The following is a 25,572-nucleotide window of genomic DNA, read 5'->3' on the forward strand; positions in this document are numbered from 1 at the left end:
CATTTGGCAGGAAAATATCCACTGGGACTCAAGGACAAGCTGATTAGATTTTGGTGGTTAAAGGTCAAAGGTCAGTGTGACCTCAGAAAACGCTTTTTAGCCATAACTCAAAACTTCACATAAATTATGACAAGATTTCACACAAATGGTGCATATTTTATGACTCTGGATAAACAGAGATGTAACCTGGAACTAGTCTGAGTGGCGGAGGGATACGACCACGAGGAGGAGATTCTGGTTTGACTTCAAGGTCGTCCGTCTCTGTCCCATCTCTTACAAACAGTTTTGTAATAAACCATGACCACAGCTGAACAATCATTTTCACTCTTGGTGGCTTGAAGTGATTTTTAATTCCTGGACTTAAGAATATTTCTTCAGGTCTGGTTTCATCATCATCTTCATCTTCATCAGGAGCTTCCTGTGCATTCAGCCTTGACTCTGGTCCCAGGTCCTCTGCTGGAGGAAGCTGAAGCTGACAGGTCACATTATACATATATAGTATGTGTGTGTGATTGTGCACAGTAAGTATGAGTATAGATCTTGGACCTCAGATCATTTCTTCAGTCACGTCTTCTTGAGGACTGAAGACGATGTGAGAACAGCTACTAATCAACAGAATGAATCAAGGGGAAGATGTTCAGAAAATAAAACGTTACCCAAACAGCAGTTGTACATGTCACGGTGGCGTTTTAACAGCTGGGATCAAAAAAACGAATCATGGTGAAAATGTTTCATCTCAGTGGTTTTTATTTAAAATGCATCTATCATGGCTACACTGGACTTTGCTACTTCCCTGTTGGTGACGAGCCTGACAGATCCGAGGCAGCCGCCGGGTACGAGTTACTATCTGAAAGCTGAGGTGAAGGCTATTTTCAAGTAAGAGGCTCAGATTTACGTACAGTCTTTCCCACGACATGAAGGCAGCATCACATTCGGACTCAGACACGTTTTCACCCCTCCCATCCCCGTCAGACAGGGACGTTACATTTGCACTTTGTTCCCCTCCTGTTTTTTTTTTGTTTGTTTTTTTTTAAGTGCTACAACGTACAGTACGAAGCGTTCTCCGGTTTCAGTAATGATGGAGAACCATTGCACAGAGAACCCTCAGGACCTCGACACTGTAGAGACAAGCAGAGCTGGTTAGCAGCTCTGCTGAAACACAGACAAAGATTAGTGGGAAAATAATTACAAATATACAAAAGAAGTCAAAGTGAAAGGAAAACCACTGACTGCTCTTTTCCTCTGACACAGCTGAATGCATAGGACGTACAGAGCAGTACATTCAGAAGGCATTGAGTGGTGGAACAGATACAGATTTGAGTTGATCCGACAGGAAACGGCAGTAAATGTGAACAAATCACACGTGCAGATTCAAACCAACAATTAATGTCACGTACTAACGAGGTTATTCCTCTGAGCGCCGTTGTTTCCAGAAATATGCTGTTGCCCTGGGTGACATGTTCCTTCATCACCGCGAACACACACACCGTCCTGCTGCCTCAAATACTCACTAATGCGCCACATGTGGATTAATCCGCCGCTGAAAATAGTCCCCAGCAAATGCCCTATAGGGCTGCAACTAACACTTATTCTCATCATCTATAAATCTGCTGATTATTTTTTCACTTTAATCGTTGTAATTTAATTGTTTCGTCTGTGTAATGCCAAAACATTGTGAAAAATGAATAAAAATTCAAAGTTTTTCAGTTTCTTATCATGTGTAACGAAGAAAAGCATCGAATACTGATGTTTGTGACGCTTGAAACAGCAGATACTTCAATAATTCAAATTTTATTTAATGTCAGTTTCCAATTTATTTTATTTTCATAAGGATGTTTTAACAAATTGCTTTTTTTTTTAGTTTTTTTTTTTTTACATCTTCAGTAGGAACCAATGAGCTCGGAGCTGAAGAAGACGGACTGACACGTTGTTGGTTCGTCGCTGCACATGAGTTTGTTCATGACAGAAAGAAATAGAAAAAAAACAGAGTGACCTTTAAGTTTGAACAGGAGACGTGTGAATGATTTGCTTTGTTGAACTTGAAGTGCATTTGAACGTCTCATTGGTGTCGTTCTGGTTTATGCTCCGTTCAACAGCCACATAAACACGACCACCGTTATAAAAAAATCTAAATTTGATCTCACTGCTAAAAACCTTGAAAATAAGAATAAAAACATTTCAAATGGTGGGAAAATAATAAAGATGGAGACAGTGTAGACCAAATAAAAACAGACTCTGTACACAAACCAAGACGAATCAACCCTGAACCTGTACATCCACCTGGACAGGTATCATCTTATACAGCAGAGAAGAAATAATGAAAACACATTCTGATCTGTCAGCTGTAAATGCGGAAAAAGATTTACAGTTTGTGTTTGAACAAACCAGGAAACGTTGCTGAGCATCGACACCATCGCCGACGCTCTAATATTATTGCAACAGTATTAACATCAGCCAGCAGGGGGAGTAAAAGGGTGTGCTGCATCAGGAGGTCAGAGGTCACATTTCCTCAGTGAGGATGTTGTCACAACCTGATTGTTCATCACGTTTCATGACTCATTCCCTCTGCTGCAAACTGTGCAACCTACAGCGTAAAGGTGGATCTCTGCTGAGGTACGAGCCTCTTTCCCTATAAACACATCCAGGTGAGAGTGAATGGATGAAACTTAACTCACTTAACCATCATGTACGACAGAACACTATGCTAAGCTAACATTAGCCAGAGAGAAACCTAATTTATACCTGTACTTTTGTGCTAAGGAGCTAACACCTGTTAATTTGTCAACTATCTGTTAAGGTGTGATACACAAACAGAGCAGCCGGACTTCACAGTCATCTTAGTTCATCCGCCTCAACAAGCTAATGTACCAGCAGGAGCTAGCTGTGGCTAACAGGCTAACATCGGTGATTGGAAGGGTTGCCACGTTTGATTTGTGAACCTGTCCGTCCCACGATATCTCAGTAACGCCTTGACGGAAATTATTCAAATTTGGCAAAAATGTCCACTTGGACTCAGGGGCGAACTGATTAGACTTTGGTGGTGAAAGGTGAAAGGTCAAAGGTAACAGTGACCTCACAAAATTCAGTTTTAGCCTTGTGAACGTGATATCTCCGGCAACGCCTCGAGGGAATTTCAGTTCAAGGTCAGTGTGACCTCACAAAACACTTTCTAGGTGTAACTCAGGACTTCACGGCATATTTCATGTGACTCTGGATAAACAGGGATGTAACCTGGAACTAGTCTGAGTGGCGGAGGGATACAACCACGAGGCGATGATTCAAATTTTCCCCTGGTTTTGTTTCTACGTCCTTCTCATCCATCTCTCCCCCATTTCAAAAACTGAAGTTTTATTTTGAGATATGCAGTAAAGAGCCGGTCGGGAGTCAAACCCAGGATCGGCGGCTCAGAGCTAAAGTGTGCACCCTAACCACTTGTCCATTGGGCCATGCCAAAGTTTTTTCTTTTTTTACTAACACCCTTGCTGCCACTTGTGTACCCCCTAACACGGGGTTGGACATAACCAGGAAGAAAGCAGAATAGCGTTATAGGGAAATAAATGAGTTTTTTTTTTTTTTTTTTTACATGCATTTTCACAAAAGCTGAGACAATTTGTATCCCAGGAAAGAATATCAATTTTCCGGGACAGTCGTTTCAAAAACAGAACAAACCCAGGAAAACCAGGACGTCTGGCAACCCTGTGTCTTGTTTGTGCTACAGCTCAAACTGACCGTTTTCAATCCCTTCACTCACCGTCTATCGCGCGAAACGAAAAGTTGTTGATGTCATTTATGCAGAAACATGGCAGACGAAAGTAAATGTTTGGTTGATGGTGAGAAACGTTTGATTAATGGTGCAAATTCACATTTTGCATCTCGTGCATTATTTCACTAACATTTAAATTATAATATGTTATTAGGTTGTAACTGTTAGTTGCTGTCCACATAGAACCTGGATCAGTTAGAAACATTATTCGTTAGCAGTAAGCTAGCAACCTGTTGTTTAACGCTCTGACCAATAAGACACTGCATATCTTCGTAACAGCCATGTTGTTTCCACAATTTGACTTAAACAAAACCGTGAACGCACCGATGTTGGAAGAACGACTTCCCAACTCAGAAAACGGGACCTTCCGAGGAGCACGTGAATGCAGCATTAGCATTGACTTTATATGCAATTGCGCCATCGCCGCAACAGAGAGTCATGACATAAACACGTTCGCTAGCTAATCTCTCACTCAGCTTTTCTTTCATTGGTCTTTAAGAGGAAATGAAGCGTTTATTTTCCATGTTCTAAGACAAATCGGCTTCACTGCAGCAGCTACAATAAGAATTTGAAACCTTCATGATTTTAACAAAGCTAAACAGTGATTACTTGGTGAGCGAAGAAAAAACTGATAGCGAGGGTGTTTGTAACTTGGTTTCGTCCACGTCCATAAAACTCACCGACGCTCTCCTTTAATTAATTTGTCTGCTCACAACAGGGTCATGATGAATACTGAGTGTTTTCGACCTTCACTGCATCTGTAGCCAGCTGTTCTACTTTCCTGTACTTCACATGCCAGCAGAGTTGCACAGGTAGAGCAGAGGTAATGATTCACCTGCACTCCAGGAACCAGGTCACTGTCAAGAGATCAGGTTAAGGCAAGAAACTGGATAACGCGTTGACATGCTCAGCAACATTATAATAACTCTAACACTTCAGATTACATGCAGTCTGATCCGTCTCCTCCTGAATACTCCTTCCTGTCCTGGCTCTTTGCTCGCTCGCAGGTTCCTCCAGTAGAAATCTACCTGTGTGGATCAGCTTTAATCCCTTTGACCTGACAGAGTTTCCACTTTACGTGATGGTCAGGACTCAGTCTCCAAGGTTTTGGGAGGATCAGATTTCTTTAGTGCATGTAAACGCAGCGATAAACCGACCGAACACCGAGGGACGAACCACGACCTGCTGGATGTCTGCGCCGCCACTTGATTTCATATTTGGTTTCACTGGCGTCAACATTTAGTGATAACATTAAATAGTAACCGTGTGGAGTATAATAAGGTGAAGTTTCTCTGAGTCATACAGCAGTTATCCTGGAATAGTGCTGAACACAAGACGGCCGCCGCCACGTGACGGGGCGTCGTCCTTTGAAGAGGAGGTGCAGAGACGTCCTCCTCGTCAGTGTTTCAGGATCATGTGATTCGCTCACAGCCTGAGCTCATTGGCCACTTTGGAGGCGATGTTTTTGAAGGCGATGGACGTGCCCGAGATCCGTTTAAACCGCACGCCGTTCAGTGAGAGGCGGGGCAGTTTGCACACCTCCATCTCCCACTGGACCAGGCTGTCCTGCCGGGCGTCGCCATGCACGCAGAACAGCATGTAGCGCTCGCGCTGCTCATAGTCACAGTTGTTGGCGTCCAGAACCCGCCGGATCTCCTTCATCATGTCGCCCGGCTCCATGGAGGACGTGGTCTTCATGCTCCAGGTGAACCGCAGCGAGCGAGGCTTGGAGTCCCGCACCTCCTCTTTGGGTTCACCTGATAAACTCCTGGAGGAAGGACACGAATAAACAGCAGTTTTAAAGCACAAGAAGAAGAAGGTAGATTTTCATTCAGAGCATCTTTGATGTTGTTATTGTTAAACTCGCCCAGATCACACATGAACATATTTAATTATTCACCTGTGGTTTTGGTTTTATTGATCCAGGTCTGAGAAATCTGACTACAACTACTGAAGAAATAGTCCCTGTGTCACCGGCTCACGGTGTGTAGTCCCAACGCAGGGCCGCATCCTTCAGTGCCGCGACTACACTGTCACATTTCACAGGCTCCTTCAAATGTCAAAGGCTCCAACAGGTGGATCCTTTGTGGCCCAACATATCCCAAGATTCATTGCTCCCGCCCCCAACTGTGGCGTCGCAAAGCTCCTGTCGCCTAGCAACCTTGACTACATGTAACTTTTTCTCACCAAAACTTGAGGTTTTAAGTCTCTTGGTTTTAACAGTTGGACCGTTAACTGTTGAACTGAGCTGAAACACAATCCTGACATTTAACAGTGTGATCAACAGGCTGTTTTCATTACCAGCACACAATGAATCATGGGATACCACAAAGTCAAAGTTCAAGTCTGCTGCGACACAATCGGTCTTTAATTGCAGCCTCTGAATTGGGACTCAGCTTCTTGTTGGTGACTGACCTGCGTACAAACTTGGAGGTGATCTTCCCGATGAGGGAGGTGGAGGTGCCACGGTGAGGTGTGGCCAGGGACGCGGCAGCGTGCTGCGACAGGCTGGGCGAGGCCGGGGGCCCGTTGTACGTGGCGGGTCGTCGGTCTCTGAGCTGAGCGCCATGGAAGGTGGAGCGGCTGGAGGAGCCGCGGGGGAAGCGGGTCCGGTCCGGCGTGGTGCTGCTGCTGCTGCTGGTGACACTGAAGGCTGACGGCGAGGAGGGGGGCTGGTGGGGGGAGCTGGGGGGGAGAGAAGGTTGTTGATATAGTGATGTAATAAACGACTGCTGCGAGGAGACATGAAACACGTTTTTCACCTCTGATACTCCGCGTTGTCGTCGATGGGGGGCAGGCTGGACTTCATGGGATGTCCTGACGCTGACATGGACTTGACATGACGGGGGCGTGTGGAGGAGACGGCTCCCCCTGGTGACGGGGAGGGGGACGCTGCAGGTACCTCAGGTAGACTGAGACAGAGACAGGTGTGTTATTGATGAGTTGAATCAGCGTGTGATCAGTGACGACTCGCAGGCTTCCTCTCCTCACCTGCTGTCTTTCCCGTTGGGGATGGCGGCGGAGTGGCGGTCAGCGCTCGTCCTCTCATAAACATACGTGTTCCTGCGAGTCATGCTCTGTAACACAAAGACAGTCACATGAGCAGGTCGACCTCAATCCGCTGATCCAAGGCAACACAGACAACACAGTTTGTCCAGAGGGTGGTGCCAGAGGGAAGAGATGATTATCAGAGCTGCACATGACATCACTTACTTCAACAACACGCATGTTGTTTGACCTTTAACCCTGGTTTAAACCTGGTTTCAGAATCAGAACTTGGTTAAAGCACCATGTTTTCTTCTTCTTCTGTGTTTTAATTAATATAGAAGCTAGACCTGATCTGCAATCAAACTACACATGGACAGAGACCTTTACACTGGAGGAGCTTTAAGAACAGAATCTGTATCGTCTCACCCCTGAGGCTGTGGCTGACTTCCTGCGGTCCGGAGCTCCCACGGGTGAGGCGGGATCTTCCCTTCTGTCGCTCTCTACGCTGTTGGCGTGGGAACGCTTGGTGTAGGAGACAGGCGGGGGGATGGAAGGCGCCACTGAGACACAAAACACAGAGAATCCAAAGACTGATCCAGAACTATCTAAACACGAGGTCCAGTAAAAAGGCCTTGTTGAGTATAAACGACGAACGGAACGAACAGAATCTGACTGGATGTAAACTCACCGTGGTCGCTGAAACGCCGCTGCTTCTGATTGGTCGGTACGTTGCGAGAGTGGGCGGGGGACTGACTGGAGCCGTTGAGGTCGCTGCAGGGTCGCGACCTTGGAACCAGGTTACCGCTGGACAAAGACTCTGTGCCTTCAAACTGGTGGAGAGAGTCACAACAGAGGATTCTGGGTAAAAGACTGGCTCAGACTGGGAGAGAGGTGTTGGTGGTATGATGACACTAGGCTAGCAGTTTCCCCCTGGTTCCAGTCTTTGTGCTAAGCTAAGCTAAACACGTTTGACAGGTAATGTAACACACCTCAGCGGGTTTCTTCCCCAGCAGCAGGTACGTCGCCATCGCCTCGTTGTATTTCTGACCGTCCAGCGCCTTCATCACTTCCTCCTGAGGGAATCCCATCGTCCCCAACAGCTCTGATTGGTCAGGAAACACAGTCGGCTTTGGTTGGTGCAAAAACTTACAGGTGCGTTTGACTTGTTCAACTGCTCAGTTCAGATATACCAAATGAATCATGGGAATATGTGTGTGCGTGTGTGTCTGACCGATGCGTTCGAGGTCGCTGAAGTCCTGCTCTGGTTCTGTGAACGGTTTCAGATCCTCGCTCTCGTAGCCGACATTCATCCATCGATCCTTCATGACTTGCTGAGAAACAGACGAACAGAAATAATAATAATAACTTTTAAACATGAAGGATTTTGTGTTTTTATGTGCAGAGCTGAAGAAAAATCACTACTTAGCATAACTTTAACTAAACACACTGACTTTAACAATAAAACTTCCCTTAACGCAAGTTTAGCATCAACAGGAAGTGAGGAGGGAGTGATGGTGGCAAAAACAATGATTACAGAGTGAATGATTTATCTTTTCTTTTTATTATCTGTTTTCCTGTGATTAATGCAACAGCAACACCATTTAAGGCTTTTATTGTGAAAGAGCTGTTGTTGAGTTAGTCACAGCTCCTGGTTAAAAACTTTTATTTATTAATATGTGTGTGGTTGACAGATGTTGTAAAGGTTAAAGTCAGGGTTTCAGGTTGCCTGTGTGTCACCTGAAGGCTGCCTCGCTTCCCGGGGTTCAGGACCAGCAGCTTCTTCAGCAGGTTTTCACAGTCAGTCGACATGTAGAAGGGAATCCGGTATTTTCCTCTGAGAACACGCTCCCTCAGCTCCTGCACATGCGCACACACACACACACACACACACACACACACACACACACACACACACACAGTGAGAAGTTCAATAAACAAAATAAAATTGATAGCTTTGATCATAAACCTTGACTGTCCCCTAAACGCCTCACATGAACACTAGATGTCCCCATAACACCAAGCAGTATTTACATCTCCAAAACTCCCCTTAGCTACAATGCTAACGTTGCTGGCAGTATATCGCTATGAGTCTCACATAAGGCCAGTTTGTTATTGTACAGTTTTATAAATACAATAGCACAACTCATGATTTTTTCCTCCATCTTTCATGCAGAGGTCAGCAGCTGTTGACTCATCTACCTTGAGGTTCTGTCCGTCGAAGGGCAGCGAGCCGCTGACCAGCGTGTAGAGAATCACTCCCAGACTCCAGACGTCCACCTCCGGCCCATCATACTTCTTCCCCTGCAAGATGACAGAACTACATTACCCAGCAGCCCACTGCTCTCACAACACACTGACACAGTTTACGGCTGCATTTTCACTCTGTGATTATTCCTGAATTATTCCAGTTATTCTGTGTCCCAGTATTTGAGGATACTTACATACAATTAGTACTCCTGTTACAACTCACAAGTTTTGTCTTGTCTAACTTTATTTGTGTTGCTTTTTTAAAAGAACATAAATAAAACATAAAAAACACAATGAAATCCAGTAAATCTAATGTACGTGTAATTTTAAAGGCCTGTGCCTCCTCATACAAACACTCTAACAGTAATATTAACAGAGTTGTTGTTACACAGGTGTGGTGGGCAGGGCTGAGTGTTCACCTGGAAGAGTTCAGGAGCCGCGTAAGGAGGGGAGCCGCAGAACGTGTCCAACTTGCTGCCCATCGTGAACTCGTTACTGAAGCCGAAGTCGGCGATTTTAATGTTCATGTCGGCGTCCAGCAGGAGGTTCTCTGCCTGAGAGACAAAAGGTTTTAGTTAAGAAACGAATTTCGGATAAACATTTAGTCTGCATGTGAGGGGACAGTCACACACAGTGTGTGTGTGTGTGTGTGTGTGTGTGTGTGTGTGTGTGTGTGTGTGTGTGTGTGTGCGTGTGTGCGTGTGTGTGTGCGTGTGTGTGTACCTTGAGGTCTCTGTGTACAATCCTCTTCTGGTGACAGTACTCCACAGCTGACACGATCTGACACAAACACACAGCGATACAGGAAGAAGAAGAAGAAGAAGAAGAATCATTTAGATCAGGAGTTCTGCAGAAGTCTGTCACCACCATCAGACAAGTGTAATTCACAGTTTGTCCTGAGGGTGGCGGCACAGGGAAGCACATGTTGTTACCTAAATCAGTGGTTTTATCATGTCTGCGGTGGCCTTTCGGAGGACATGTCAGAGTCAGCCCGTCAGGCTCAGCTCTCATCAGTCTACACCGGACTTGACGCCATGCTAACACGGCTACAAACTGAGCTTAACTCAGCAGCACTTAGTGTTTGTTTTGACCACAGCTCAGCAGATTGAACACCTCCGTTAGCCGTTACGCTAATGGACCCATAATGAAATGGATTCATTTTATTAGTGGTTACTCTACGCTAATTTATTCTGTGGGTGGGGGTGGGGGGGTGATGTGGTCTGGTCTCTACATGGAGGATGAGCCAACACATCCTGCAGCGGTACAATACTACAGGTTCAAAAAACAGCAGGAAAACATCTGGAAGGCTCACGCTGCTCGCAAACATGAGGTGCAGTGCGACATAAAAAGAAATCTATAAATAAAACAGCACAAATAGATCCTACTACAGCCGCAGCCAGAGGCAGGTGCTGAGTGGTGCTGGTCCAGCTGTTAATGGACAGGATGTTTTACACTGACTTCTAACAGCCTCTGTTTCACAGTTACTGGCCAAGTTTCCATTCAAATGTGGTGCATTTCAAGAAAATCAGCTAATAAAATGCAAACTGATGCAGCTGGTGGAGCGACAGTTGGTTCCCTGTTCTCCCAGCAGACACAGCACCCAGGAAGTCCTGAGGTCTGCAGCCATGAATACATTAATGATCACTTCACATTTCCAGACTTCACAAGTCGACAGAGCTGAACCCCTGAATGCACCATTCAACAACTGACCAGGGTGCAGTGGCTGATGGGATATGGAGGAGCAGATAGTGTCATGGATATGAAAAGATCTCACCTGGCGGAACTTGGCTCTGGCCTCCTTCTCCTTCATCCGTCCATGAGCGACCAAGTAGTCAAAGACCTCACCTGAAACACACAGACAGGTGTGACGTGACAGACCTGAGGCCGGAGAACAAAACCTCTGCATGACTTTATACATTTATTTCCCAGTCTGCCGGGGTGAAGTTCACTGATCACCTGTCCACATGTTACCTGCCGACACAGGTGAAAAGACAGGTGGGTCAGACCGGTGATCTGGGCTTACCTCCGCTGGCGTACTCCATCACCAGGTACAGAGTTTTCTCCGTCTCAATAACCTCAAACAGCTTCACTGAAAAACAACAGAGGAAACATAAAGCTGCTGCCAAATACTGAGCCCTAGTACTACTAAATACTGAGCACTGCTGCTGCCAAATACTGAGACCTAGTCGTACTAAATACTGAGCACTGCTGCTGCCAAATACTGAGACCTAGTAGTACAAAATACTGAGTACTGCTGCTGCCAAATACTGAGACCTAGTAGTACTAAATACTGAGCACTGGTGCTGCCAAATACTGAGACCTAGTAGTACTAAATACTGAGTACTGCTGCTGCCAAATACTGGGGTAGACTCACCGATGTTGGGGTGGTTGAGGATCTTCATCACACTGACTTCCCTGAAGAGCTAAAAACATAATCTGCATCAGTGAAGCTGAAGCTTAAGCACATTTCATGACATCATCACCGCGGCTGAAATCAGACTCAGCTAGGCTAACAGTTTCCACCTGCTTCCAGTCTTTGTGCTAAGCTAGGCTAACATCTCACAGAGATGAAACATCTGACTGGGGAAGACAGATGAGGGACAAACTGAATGTGACCTGATGTATTAAAGTCTTACATGACCTCCAGGTGACATGTCTGTCCCTGATTGGCTCAGACAGAAGGAACAGACCTTCCCAAAAAGTGAAATCAGACAGTGAGTGAGGTGAGAGGGGAGAGCGTACCTTCTGCAGACTGGTCGGATTCAGCTGCGTCTTGTCGATGATCTTGATGGCGACCTGGGGTGAACAGAAACACACACTGATCAATTCATTGCATTTGACTCCAGATCATTTTATACAACTGAAAACATGTTGCTCCACGGTTGCCATCTTGGCAGTGTCTGACTCTGCCCCTAACTCAAAACTAATCTAAAAATGGTCAAAGAGGAGGGGCGTCTGTGGAGCTGAGACTTCAGTTCATGCTGGTTTGTGTCAAGCATACACTCACCCACCTGTCACTCATAGAGGCCACACCCTCCATAACTGTAGTCCGTAATAAAATGTAAACAGGTGAGTTATATAAACAGGTGTCATGAAGGAGGAAATTATCTCTAGAGACCAGAACAGTTTTTGTACCAGGCTGTAAACATGTTTATTTCTGCTGTAAAGTTGGACATTTTAACATGGGAGTCTATGGGGACTGACTCACTGTTGGAGCCAGACTCTAGTGGTCGTTAGAGGAACTGCAGCGTTTAGTTTCATTTTTCAGCCCTGGAGGTTGATTCTTGGTCTTTTCCTCAGAAACAGTCGACCACCAACGACTCCAACACATGTGACCGAATAAAAACTTAATTAATCGTTAATCGTCTTTAATTCAGGTTACGTTGTCACCTCTGCTATAAAAACCCTGAACAACTGAGCACTCCACTCTCTTTATATTGTTTTATTTCTAAGTACAAGTCTCCAGCTTCTTGTCTTTATGCTGTTTGCATATGTGCATAGCCTATATTTAATTTAAATATTCAATTATCAGTTTCTTTGTTCATGTTTTGCTTTTTTTTTTAATGTATTTTTTCCAAGAGACGTCCTGATAATACTGCACTTTCCTAAAAAGATTACAGTCCTTTTAAGACACACTTTATCTAATTTATTGTATTATAGCTGGACATGATTTAATATCTCTGTTGTGTTGCTTTCTTGTATTGATTTTAATAGTTTCTACTTGAAGCATGTTTGAGTGCAGTCTTACAGAAATAGAATAGAATGCCTTTATGTGTCATTGCACAGCTATGCAGTGAAATGTAGTGCATCTCTGCAGTGGCACAAACGTGCAACAGTGGGACATGATGTTTGAATTTAAATTAAAATTGAAATTAAACAAATAAATAATAAATAAGAATAAAAATGTATAACAGCGCAGACCAAACGTGAGGGAAAACGCTGAGTCAGCGGGAGGCGTCAGCAGGATCAAAGCTCAGAGTCTGATTCAGGCTCGAGTCCAAAAAGCTCTTTAAAGATGATCAATAAGGTTAAAATGGGCTGCAGCAGAGAGACGTGAAAGCACAGGAAATCAGCTGATTCAGGAGGCGTGGCTTCACGTTAACCATCAGAGCGTGAAAACATTCATCTGTCATCATCCAGTCAGAGCTGGAAACCTCCACATTCTTCTTCTTCTTCTTCTTCTTCTTCTTTTTCTTCTTCTCTGACCCACCAGAGCCTGACGCCTCCAGAGAGAAAAAAAGAAGCTGATTGGACAGCTCTGACTTCTCCTCTCAGAAAAATGGGTCTTAAAATAAGTAGAAAACGTCACACACACACACACACACACACACACACACACACACACACACACATCTCATCTTCCGACCAATTGGCTCTGAGCTGCCGACGTGTGCAGCATCAATAATTCATCCCTCAGCCGCCGCCTCCAGCTGATGATGTCACAGGATCAAACCCATTTAACCCCAACGACTCTCAGACGGAGCAGAGGACGTTCAGAGACGCCGCTGCTCCCTCACATCTGTGTCTGGTTCAAGCCTTACAGTTATTAAGTATCTGCTCCTTAAATTTGTGTTTTTAAGGAAAAACTAAGAAATTATGTTGTAGATAATTGAAAAACAGAAACACAAGGTTTCCGCAAAAAATCTTCACTCATGATTAGATGGAAAATCATGTCTGTGGACATGAGGTAGAAATATATTTGTATAACTGCATCAAGTGAGTTTTTATTTGTTGATCATCATCAGTTTAAAACAGAAAACGAAGGAATTCTCAGTGTAGTTAATTCAACCAATGTGCAGCATAAACATCAATTAATATTAATATTAATATTTCATATCAGTTACCAAAGCAGATCTATAATGTAGCAGCAGAGAGTCATGAGGAATCCAAATGAAGAATGTTTGTTGGTCTTTCTAGGAAACTCTGATGGATACTGATGTCTGTTTATTATTTCACACTCACCTGCTGCATGATTTCATAGTTAAAAGCATCAATATAACGAGTGGGTACTTTCTTTCTTGGCCTCTTTAGGAAATATCCTTGTAATTAACAGCTAAAGAGCAGCTAAATTTTAAGACATTTTCTGGAAATAAGCATAAAAATATGGAACCTATGAAATGTAGTGATATTACTTGTCTCCATAACATTATTGTCCCCATAACAGTTCATTTTAATGACTTTTTTCTATTATTTTCCTTATTTTCTAAATTCTAACTTGTTTGTATCTCTGAGTCGTCAGGGTTTGAAGGTGAGGGTCAGAGCAGGGTTTCTCACAGTCTGACACAACGGGTCTTGCATAACCTTTCCCTCCACAACAGGGACATATTGGCACCATTAAATGTGTGCTGAATTAGCTATTAGCATGTCCCGTCTGCAGTGAACTCATGTATGTCCAGACAAACTATCACTGACCACTTTGATACTGAGAAAACTTAAAAACCTGAAGATTTTCAAGGACTTCTGCAGTTTGAAGGACTGTCTTTTTCCTCTGATTTCTGAGACAGATGTTTGTTCATGATGGATGTCAGATATAATACAGATGTGAAGTGTAAGTCACACTGAATCAAAAATATGTGTATGAAGTTTGTGTGTTCAGATTTGACTGAGTTACGGCTCCGAGAAGAAGCTTAACATCCTCCGTGAATTGTGTCTGCTAAGCAGCTAAGTGGCTAAATTAGCAGCCGAACACCAGTCACTAACTTCCTGTTGTTTTTAACACCTGCATTCACCTGTGTCTTCCACCCACACAGAACACACAGTGTAATGTTGTGGACTGGTAACAGTTGTCCTCGTCCTGCTGAGGAGGACTGACTGTTCTCACCTCTCGGCCCGTCAGTGTGTGTCGGGCCAGTTTGACTTTGGCGAAGTTGCCCTTGCCGATGGTCTTCATCAGGCGGTAGTTGCCGACGTGCGGCTGTTCGTCGGTGAGGGAGGCCACAGAGCTGCGACATGGCGGCAGACTGTGGCGGCTCGAGGATTTGGTGGGCGGAGCCGGTGGCTCGGGGAGCCTGTCTGAACACTTTGGCTGAAAGAGACACAGAAACACAGTCATTACTAACATTTGATCATTTCCTGAACTGAGTCACTGAGCTGAAGAACACACACATCTGACTCAGTAACAGTGAAACCGTTTGAATCGTCTCCATGACGAAGGAGTTGGTGTGTTCACTGTCAACAGGCCCCGTCCCCAGGGACGTGTGGCGTCCCACAGGGAAACGTAATCGGACCTTCACTGTTGCAAATAAGTGTCCAACACAAAGTGAATAATCTATCCGTAAGAAGATGGTAGACTTCTGTTTTCATCATTAAAGTTATAATTTATTTACTTATCTAAATCTACACAAACAGAAATATTCCAAGGCCCGTGGTAAACGTACATATTTACTTTTCCATAATCTGAGGATGACTCAGGCAGCTTGGATGACCCCTACCCTTAACACTGCAAAGTTATATTTTGATATATTGTATAGTTACAGACAGTTACAGTCAGTTACAGTCAGTTGTCATATTTTGATATATTGGGCATTTCTGTTTTGTCCCCCGATAAGCTCAGCAGGTATCATCCAGACGACCCACTGTCCTACGGATGATACACTCGTTCACTACTCAGAGGAAAGCCCTAACAGAGGATGTGGAGGGAGCTGTCTTGTAGTTTAGAGTTTATAAACTGTAACTAAACTAAAAAACTAAATCTAGACTCTTTAGAAGAACCAGTAACTCCTTGACAATTAGAGATTTGGAGCAGGTCTTCTTGTTAACACACTTAGGTGTGATACTGGATCCTTGCCTCCAAAGAAAGCAGCATAAGGTCATCAAAAAATGAGCAGCTGGTTTGGGTAGAATAAGTAGATCACAGATCAGTGTGTACAAAGCTCCTCTCCTCACTCACTTAGATAACAATCTGTACCCAACACCAGAACACAGCAACAGAACAGGGTCAGACCAGGTTCAGAGAGGGATCACGTCTCTTCACACACCAGAAACAGACAGATGAACCTCTGCAAACGCCTGGTATTAACATCAAAGTGAGTGTACTGAGAACAGACGAGTAAAAACAACCATTCATTATATTAAGACCATTTATGTGGCAGACTATTAACCCCCCCCACCCCCACCAAAGTCCAGGCTCAGAAAGTCCCTTCATAAACATGAGGGAGACACAGAGAGTACAGGCAGGTTTACACTGACTGTGCTTCAGCCCAGGACAATAACAACAGAGTGAAGTGTGTTATCTCCTGCAGGCCGGAGGCTGTCAGAGCAACTGGAGCTGATAGAAACCAGTCTGACAGCGTCTGAACCAGCTGGAGGACACAAACACCTCTACTGTTACACAGCAACAAGGATCCCAGCTGCTGACACTCAACACCGACCGAGGATGGACAGTTACAGTTACAGACAGTAACAGTAGGTAACTGTAACAGTCAGTTACAGTCAGTTACAGTCAGTAACAGTCAGTAACAGTGAGTTACAGTCAGTTACAATCAGTTACAGTTACAGTCAGTTACAGTCAGTTACAGTCAGTTACAGTCAGTTACAGTCAGTTACAGTCAGTTACAGTCAGTTACAGTCAGTTACAGTCAGTTACAGTCAGTTACAGTCAGTTACAGTCAGTTACAGTCAGTTACAGTCAGTTACAGTCAGTTACAGTCAGTTACAGTCAGTTACAGTCAGTTACAGTCAGTTACAGTCAGTTACAGTCAGTTACAGTCAGTTACAGTCAGTTACAGTCAGTTACAGTCAGTTACAGTCAGTTACAGTCAGTTACAGTCAGTTACAGTCAGTTACAGTCAGTTACAGTCAGTTACAGTCAGTTACAGTCAGTTACAGTCAGTTACAGTCAGTTACAGTCAGTTACAGTCAGTTACAGTCAGTAACAGTCAGTTACAGACAGTAACAGTCAGTAACAATCAGTTACAGTTACAGTTACAGTTAGTTACAGTCAGTTACAGTCAGTTACAGACAGTTACAGACAGTTACAGACAGTTACAGACAGTTACAGACAGTTACAGACAGTTACAGACAGTTACAGACAGTTACAGACAGTTACAGACAGTTACAGACAGTTACAGACAGTTACAGACAGTTACAGACAGTTACAGACAGTTACAGACAGTTACAGTCAGTTGCAGTTACAGTCAGTGACAGTCAGTTACAGTGAGTAACAATCAGTTACAGTTACAGTCAGTTACAGTCAGTTGCAGTTACAGTCAGTGACAGTCAGTTACAGTCAGTAACAGTCAGTAACAGTGAGTTACAGTCAGTTACAGACAGTAACAGTCAGTAACAATCAGTTACAGTTACAGTCAGTTACAGTCAGTTACAGTTACAGTCAGTAACAGTCAGTTACAGTCAGTTACAGTCAGTTACAGACAGTAACAGTCAGTAACAGTGAGTTACAGTCAGTTACAGACACTAACAGTCAGCAACAATCAGTTACAGTCAGTAACAATCAGTTACAGTTACAGTCAGTTACAGTCAGTTGCAGTTACAGTCAGTGACAGTCAGTTACAGTCAGTAACAGTCAGTAACAGTGAGTTACAGTCAGTTACAGACAGTAACAGTCAGTAACAATCAGTTACAGTTACAGTCAGTTACAGTCAGTTACAGTTACAGTCAGTAACAGTCAGTTACAGTCAGTTACAGTCAGTTACAGACAGTAACAGTCAGTAACAATCAGTAACAGTTACAGACAGTTACAGACAGTTACAATCAGTTACAGTTAGTCAGTAACAGTCAGTTACAGTCAGTTACAGACAGTAACAGTCAGTAACAATCAGTTACAGTTACAGTTAGTCAGTTACAGTCAGTAACAGTCAGTAACAGTTACAGTTACAATCAGTTACAGTTAGTCAGTAACAGTCAGTTACAGTCAGTTACAGTCAGTAACAGTCAGTTACAGTCAGTTACAGTTACAGTCAGTAACAGTCAGTAACAGTCAGTAACAGTCAGGAAGCTGAGACTTAGCTAGCTGTAGTCAGTCTCAGTAGAGAGCTGGGTTAGCCTTTTCTCTACCTGCATCTGAAACTCGGCTCTTCAGCATTTCTCTCATTGGCTTTGTCCTGGAGTTTATTTTCCATATTCTAAGAAGAACCAGCTCCATTATTATATAAATCAGCACTTTATACTCCAACAGAGGAGGTTCAATAAACCCGGATGGTGATTCTCTGGCTCTTCATTCCCTGAAAGGTCAGCTCTGTGAGGGCGGCTCGCTGTTGGTCAATACTCTAAATATCTGTGTTAAAGTTCAAAAAAATTCATGTGGCCTTACATCACCCCCCAGGAGTGACTCTGCTGATCACTGATCGACTGGTTTTGCTGTGAAATGTCATTTTAAAGGCTCCATCGCCAGTGGAGGAAAGTAACTATGAACATTTACTCAAGTACTACACTTAAATACAACAGTGAGGTACTTATACTCCACTTGAGTATTTCCATTTCATCTGATATCTGATGACTTTAATTACTTAACAGATTCAGATGAATAATTCTACATAATATCAACAATTTTAATCATTAAGATTAGACTTTATTGATCCCTGGGATAAAATTCACAAATTACACAGCTGCAACATTAAACACTAATCAATAATTAAAATGCAGTTATGTAATATATAGTATATTATTCTGAGTGAGTGGTCTGCAGGGTGAATACAAGCAGAATCTGGATTCATGACTTTCACTTTCTCCACTGTGGTTCTGCTGTTTATTGTCTTCTTCCCCGTCTGTCGGTCACTACGGAGATTCAGTTTATAACAAGAAAAACAGAGCAGCAGTTTGAAACAGGAACTGCTTTTTATTTGTGATTCAGTTTACAGATTAGCGCCGAGGGAGGGGTGAGCGTCTACTTTTGTTACAGGCTGGGGGCGGAGCCTGATGGAACCTCACAGCCCTGTTTGTTATTGAGAGAAAAAATACAAAAATAGTCTCTTTTTCCCTTTCTCTGCTGTTACTCAACTGATTCAGAGGGAAGAAAAGGGAAGAGACTCGGCGACGGGGAGCTGAAGTGAAACCAGAACTTCCAGGTTCTGAAACACACCGACGTCTATAGCAACACAGACGCCTGAAACTGCAGCTGTGAGTCCGACAATCTCCTCAACCGTCAGCAACAGATAACCTGACTTTCACACCCACTGTACTCAGTGATTAGTCAGATGTGTGTTTGTGTGGGGTGTGGGGGGTGGGGGGTGGAAACAGATGGCTGGATCCTTTACACAACTACTTTAATCACTTTTCATAAGAAAAACTGACATTGAATATCTTCCAGGGAAAAAGGAAAACATGTGGGCTGGTTGCTCCCCCTGCACTTCCAGTCTGACTCTTCACAACATGGTGAACGTTTCCAGCCTCACAGGTCACAGATCAGCTGGGAGGGTCAGAGACGAGCGTTTTAGACAGCTGGAAAAGTGACGCGTGAAGAGAGAGTGACTGGATATCATGGGTTCGGAGGATGCTGTTATCATGACATATAGACTGATCTGCCTCCTTGCAGTCATCTGATCCTGCAGCACAATCTCCACCTGTAGTGACTCCAGCATTATCAGACTGTCTGTGGTTCTGTTCACACTCTCACAGCTCTTGGTTAAAGTTAGGGGAAGATCAGTGGATTGAAAATGCCTGTTTCCTGTCATTGTGATTTAAAACTCCATATTTTCTTCTTCTTCTGTGTTTTATTTGAAGTGTTGATCCATAAGATGATTTAAAAACCATCTCAGTGTAGTTTTACATACGTATCTCAAAAACATCAGCTTTTCATGATAAAAGAAAAACGGCCTCGTTTTCAGCTTCATCTGGACTTTAAAGTTTGTTCTTAATACGTAGAAGTTCTTCAAACTATCAAGACAATAATTCAAAATCAAAGAGATTTTGAGATACATGTTTTTCTTTGGACAGCAACATGATGTCAATGATACAAACTGACTGTTTCTGATATATGAGGTTATTTTTTTAGGATACTCTATGATTAAAACTAGCATTGGTTAGCCACTGTGCTAACCAGGATGTGTCATCTGACCACCAAGTCTTTGACCAGGACCCCCCCCCACACACACACACACACACACACACACACACAGGGAGGTCAAAGGTCAAAGTTCATGATCTGGTTGGGACTCAGAGTCAGTGTCTGTTCAGCAGGGTGGAGGAAGAATTCAGTCCTTGTGTGTGTGACTTCATGGGGTGGGAGGAGGAGGTTTCCACTCCCACTGGGAGGGGGGGGGGATTCCATAGTAAACCTGTGCGTCGTCATGGTGACGCAGAAAGCCTCCAGCAGCTGATTTCACAGTTGAGCAAAAAACTCAGCGGAGTGATTCATCACTGAGGAGAATGACTGCTTCACTCTCAGTGTGAGGACCGCACAGGACACAGTGACCCGGGTCATGGAGGGACCCCCCCCACGCCACCCCCCACCCCCCCACACCAGCTCCACCACCTACACAGGAGACAGAGCCACAGACAAAGGGACTCCTCCAGAGGATGCAGCGTTTTGTGTTTCATTAGCTGAGTATCCATCAAAATGTAACAACTTTTAACAAACTTCAACTAATTAAAAAAGTCAAAACTTAAACAAGAAAAAACTACGAAGAAAATATTTGTTTGATTCGTGTATCCTCTATGATCATGTGTCAGAGTGCAAAAATTTACTTTTCATCCAGTTTTAAGTCTCATTTTTAAGATTCACTTTTTACACCTGGATGGTTTTCTACTATATTTGAACCAGATGAAGTTACGAGAGAAACAAGCTGAGGAAACGTGAGGCAGCTCAGCTCCCAGCTGCTGGAGACATCCTGTCCTGACGTCACTGAACTTCACTGATAAATCACTGATTCTTAACATGAAACTGTTTTATTCAGTGTTTCTACTGGTTTTAATCCCCTGTCTCTTTGTTGTGGAGGGGAGGTCACCTCTAAGGATTATTCAGCTGCTGCTAAAAACCTCCTGAACCACCGACACTGAAGGAATCCAAACCAGGAGAAGCTGACGACAACAACTCCCATGATCCCACACTAAGTCACCACGTCACCCAATACCGTCTTTTGTTATTGTTTTGATTGAGAGACTCCTAGAGGCAGAAGTCACATGATTCATGCACTACGTCTGTTTCCACTGCACTTTGTCGCATTTTGTTTACTTTTGTCAGATATAAAAAAACAGCCGATGTTGTAGTTGTTTAGTGTATTTTTGTGGTGGTTGAGTTTCCAACAACAGTCAGTGTAAGATATGATGAGATGAGATAAGATGGAATAAGATAATATAAGATGAGATGAGATGAGATGAGATGAACCTTTATTGATCCCCGTGGAGGAAATTCAAACTGAACACAGCAGCACAAAAGAGAAACAGTTTAAGGTGGAAAAATATAATAAGAACTAAAAATAAGAATAGAAACATAATCTAAAATAAATTAGAAATACTATAAACAACAACAATGCAGGCTGTTCTGTACATGTGCAATATAAAAATAAAAGGTTAAGTGGTTTATTGCAGTTTGTCTCAGTTCTCTTGTCATATACAGATTTGAGTCGCATGGCGTTTACATGAAACTCGTTAAAACGCTGTCGTGACGTCCTGCAGCTGATCACTGTGAATGTGACTTCCAGAAGCCTGGGTTTAATACAGATCGCTGTGCTCCTGATATCACATCCTGCAGTGTATTTTGGGAAAGATCAATAGCAAACAGACGGCAGGAGCCGAACATCACAGAGACGTGAAGGAGAAAAGATCAAAACTGAGCCTCAGGAGAACGTGACCGAGCAGCGAGGATTAATCCAGTTACACTCTGAGTAATATCTGAAACAAGCTCATCTGAAAGTGTCACAACTAGAATCGCCTTATTCTGCCAGAGCAGAATCTGCAGCTTCTTTTAAATCACTTCTTCAAACTCATTTTATTGACTCGCTTTAATGTGACGTCGTCTCTTCATCGTCTCCATGTCGCTCTTTTATTCCTGTTACTGTGTTTGTGTCTGTGTGTGTTTTCATGAGGCAGCTGTGCCCTCAAATTGTCCTTATTTACACTGAATTATATTGTTTTTAAAGGTGCTATATAAATAAAGTTATTATAAGTATACTAATACTGATATTTTAGGTTTCAACATGGCAACACATTCAGACCCGACTGAACGATCCAGCGTTTAATGATATTTATGTTTATTTTTATTTATATCTATTCTAATTTGTTTTATATTTTATGCCTTGTACTTGATTATTTAGCATTTTATGCCTTTTAATTGCGTTTTATCTTTTACTGTGCGTCCTTGAATGCTTTGAAAGGCACCTATAGATAAATTGTATTATTATTATTATTATTATTATTGTTATTACTACAGACCCTCAGAGACTGAAGTGAGGCCGGGTGATGAGGACCTGCAGGAGGAACTCAGAGGAGCCTGAGAACAACACGCTGTTAGCATTCCTGCATTAGCATGACAATATGGAGGCTGTGTTTACCCAGCATTCCTTCAGGGTCCATCGACCTCGCCAACATCCAAATACCCCGAACAACCAGAGTCCACGTGTTTGACAGATGACGGAGAGAAATGAAACACCTCTGTGTCCACGGCCGACAGAGGACACCTGTCCCCCGCTCCGTCCACAGCACCAGATATTAAAGGTCTGAGTCTGTGGTGAAATCAACCGGCAGCTGAAGCAAACGACAATCATCAAACAGATAACTGATCGCCACCCAAACTCTTTTCATACGGCGTCCATACGGTACCGGCTCTACTGGGACCAGGTTTTTCTTCCCCCATAATGCAGCGACGCACACTCATGACATCATCTCCAACGTGACACACACATGAACGATGGAGGATATAGAGGGGAAACCAAACATGCTGATGTCATAGTGATATCACCATTTATCAAAAATGTTTTACATGTTATAACATGTTACATCCATATTTGTTAATAATATATATTTAATTTATATCTGCAAATTCATACAACATACAAATTCAAATTCTTATTCATTTTAAATATACATGTCTATCATTAATATTTACATATATAATATCAATATGTACTGAGTGGCTTTGGGATGGATATATATTTATATAACATGTCTAAAATATAAGCATACATATATAAACATAGATAAACAAGCTATATGTATGAAATTGTTCCAATTTCTAACATATATGTTTTTACTTCATATGTAAATATGTTTCATATATAGGAATTTAATATATGTAGGTATATTACATTTGCGTATGGGCAAATCTGTCAACTTCCTGTGACATCACTGAAGCCACAGATCAAAACAACGTTCAGGTTTTCAGCTCCGGTTATTTAATCTGACTCAGTTTAATTAAGTTTGATTTGTTTTACTTGTGAGGCGACAACATGACGATGTTATACACCTCCAACACAACAAGACTCTGAACCTTCACCTCCTGTTCAAACTGTGACTCAGCTTCATTATTAACTCCAAACTGACGCTGCAGCTGCTGATGTCACTGATGATGTAACAGGCGTTAGCTCGTTTATGTGGCTAATGTTAGCTCTACATCCGACTGATGCTACACCAGCTTCACATCAGCTCTGAGAGTGATTTGATTCCTGCACAGGTGTTCACCCAGGTGTGTACAAACAAAGCAAAGTGCAGGGCACGCTGTGGGTAGTTCAGGGCGACTGGGACATTAGAGAACTCTGAGTCAGCACTGCCTGTGTAGAAAGGAGGACTGACTGATCAGAAACACTTATTAGTCCATTGCAAAGAGACAGAAAAAAAGACTGATGCACCTTTAAATCCAGGTGGGACAATTTCTTCACAAGAAACCAGTTCCCAGTGTGGTCTGTGGATCCAGACCAACAGGGTTTTAAAATACTCTGCAATCTCAAAATCTGCTCTGACAAAACCAAAACCAACTCATGGACCTGATCCACGGCTCCAGAGGATCCAGGTTGACAGTGTGAATTTTTGTGTAATGATAAAAACACCTGCATTGATATTTAACCTTCAGGCCTTGTGATGTGAATGTGTTTAAAGAGGCTGTTTGTAAGTTTTCTCTGCGGCTGAAAGTGGTTTCTTGTCGCTTCACAAAACCTTCAGCCATCGTTGTCTTTACAAGACAAGAGATTATAATAATACGTCCTCTGAGCAGCGCTACGTCTTCAGGGCAGACTGGAGGCTGAAGTGAATCGGTATCGGAAAGTGGCTAGCTGATTAGCATGCTAACCAGAGATGAGAGTTATCACTAGTGTTTCTTTCCGCCTCTGGAGACAGCTGCTGGTGAGTAAAAGAATGAAGGTTTCCTCCAGACTGGTAAGTAAACAGCTGCTAATGCTATCGTTAGCTATGTAGCGATAACTTATAAATAGCTCTTTTAAATCTAGTTTTGAGGCCTTGGGATTCAGGGGTTTCCCCTCACAGAATAATAATAACCTGGACCCATGTAGATAAATATGACAAGTGAGAAAATGTGTTTTAACATTTTCAGAGAAGTTGGATATTTAACAGTTTAAACTGGTCACTGCTGCTGCCGACGGCCCTCTGAGCAAGGCACTGAGAGTCTGACCTGACTGTTCCCACTGGTGTCACCCAAACTGCTCCTCCCAGTTTACACTGTCACAGTTCACACTCCAACAATAATAAAAAAAAATTAAAAATAAAACTTCAGTAATAAAACTATAAAACTCTGGAGAGTAATAAACCATTTAAACTCCAACAATAATTAAAAAATATCAACAATAAAATAATAAAATTTGATGAGTAATAAAGTTATCAAGCTATCAGCATCAAAACAAATAAAGCCCATTGATAATAAAATAAACTCTGGCAATAATTTAATGATTAATTAATAATAAAACTCATAGACTAAATCAATAATAAAGCAATTCAATGGCTTCATTAATAAAACTAGTAGAAGTCTATCAATATTCATAAACTTCATCAATACTAAAAATAAAATATATTTAAACTCCTTTAATCATAAAATAAAAGTAATTAAACAGCATCATTAATAAAACGAATAATTATAATAATAACGGTAATTAGGACTAAAATACTTAAATAATATATAATTTAACTTAATCATGAATAAAAAATATTTAAATTCCTTTAATAATAAAAAAAATTAACTGCATCAATAACAAAAACAACTCCATTCATAATTTAATAAACTCCATCAATAATAAAGGACGTAAACTTCATCAATAATCAATAATCGAACCAGACTGGGGATTGAGGCAGACTTACCGGTGCCTGTTCGGACTCGCTCACCGGGGTCAGAGGCATCCTGCCGGACATCTTCCTGCTTTCCCTCCGCTGCTTTCTGCTCTCTTCAGTCCGGAAGAAGCATCTCCTCCGCCGGCTGCTCTACAGCATCTCTCGCCGGGAACCAGGCCACCTCAGCGGGGCTCAGCTGGGAAGCTCCGCCGGCCGGAGGGACAGGGAGACCGGGGCGGAGGCTACAGGAAGGCCCGGTGTTTGTGTCGGTGCGGGAGGGAGAACCGCATGGAGACAAAGAGAGAGAGGAAGAGGAGGAGGAGGAGGAGGAGGAGGAGGAGGAGAAAGAGGAGTGGAGAAGAGTTAAAGTAACAATCCTTCCGCAGCTTCCAGCGGTTTATCAGGTCACA

At 43.0% G+C, this 25,572-nt stretch overlaps 1 protein-coding gene across 1 annotated transcript; it reads right to left on the minus strand.

Moving 5' to 3' along the window:
- Positions 1-3,042: 3,042 nt before the first annotated feature.
- Positions 3,043-25,572, minus strand: LOC111232927 (serine/threonine-protein kinase MARK1-like). The gene is made up of 18 exons (XM_022760633.1): positions 25,193-25,572; positions 14,820-15,023; positions 11,741-11,794; positions 11,373-11,421; positions 11,022-11,087; positions 10,773-10,843; positions 9,722-9,778; positions 9,418-9,552; positions 8,951-9,052; positions 8,489-8,608; positions 7,983-8,082; positions 7,741-7,853; positions 7,440-7,581; positions 7,178-7,311; positions 6,755-6,840; positions 6,526-6,675; positions 6,179-6,448; positions 3,043-5,531 (listed from the first exon to the last, which is right to left on the minus strand). The coding sequence occupies exons 1-18, from the start codon at positions 25,241-25,243 to the stop codon at positions 5,189-5,191; spliced, it is 2,247 nt and encodes a 748-aa protein (XP_022616354.1). The 5' UTR covers positions 25,244-25,572; the 3' UTR covers positions 3,043-5,188.

This window comes from Seriola dumerili, unplaced genomic scaffold, assembly GCF_002260705.1.
Source record: "Seriola dumerili isolate Sdu_G_001 unplaced genomic scaffold, Sdu_1.0 BDQW01000349.1, whole genome shotgun sequence".
NCBI classification, from domain to species: Eukaryota; Metazoa; Chordata; class Actinopteri; order Carangiformes; family Carangidae; genus Seriola; species Seriola dumerili.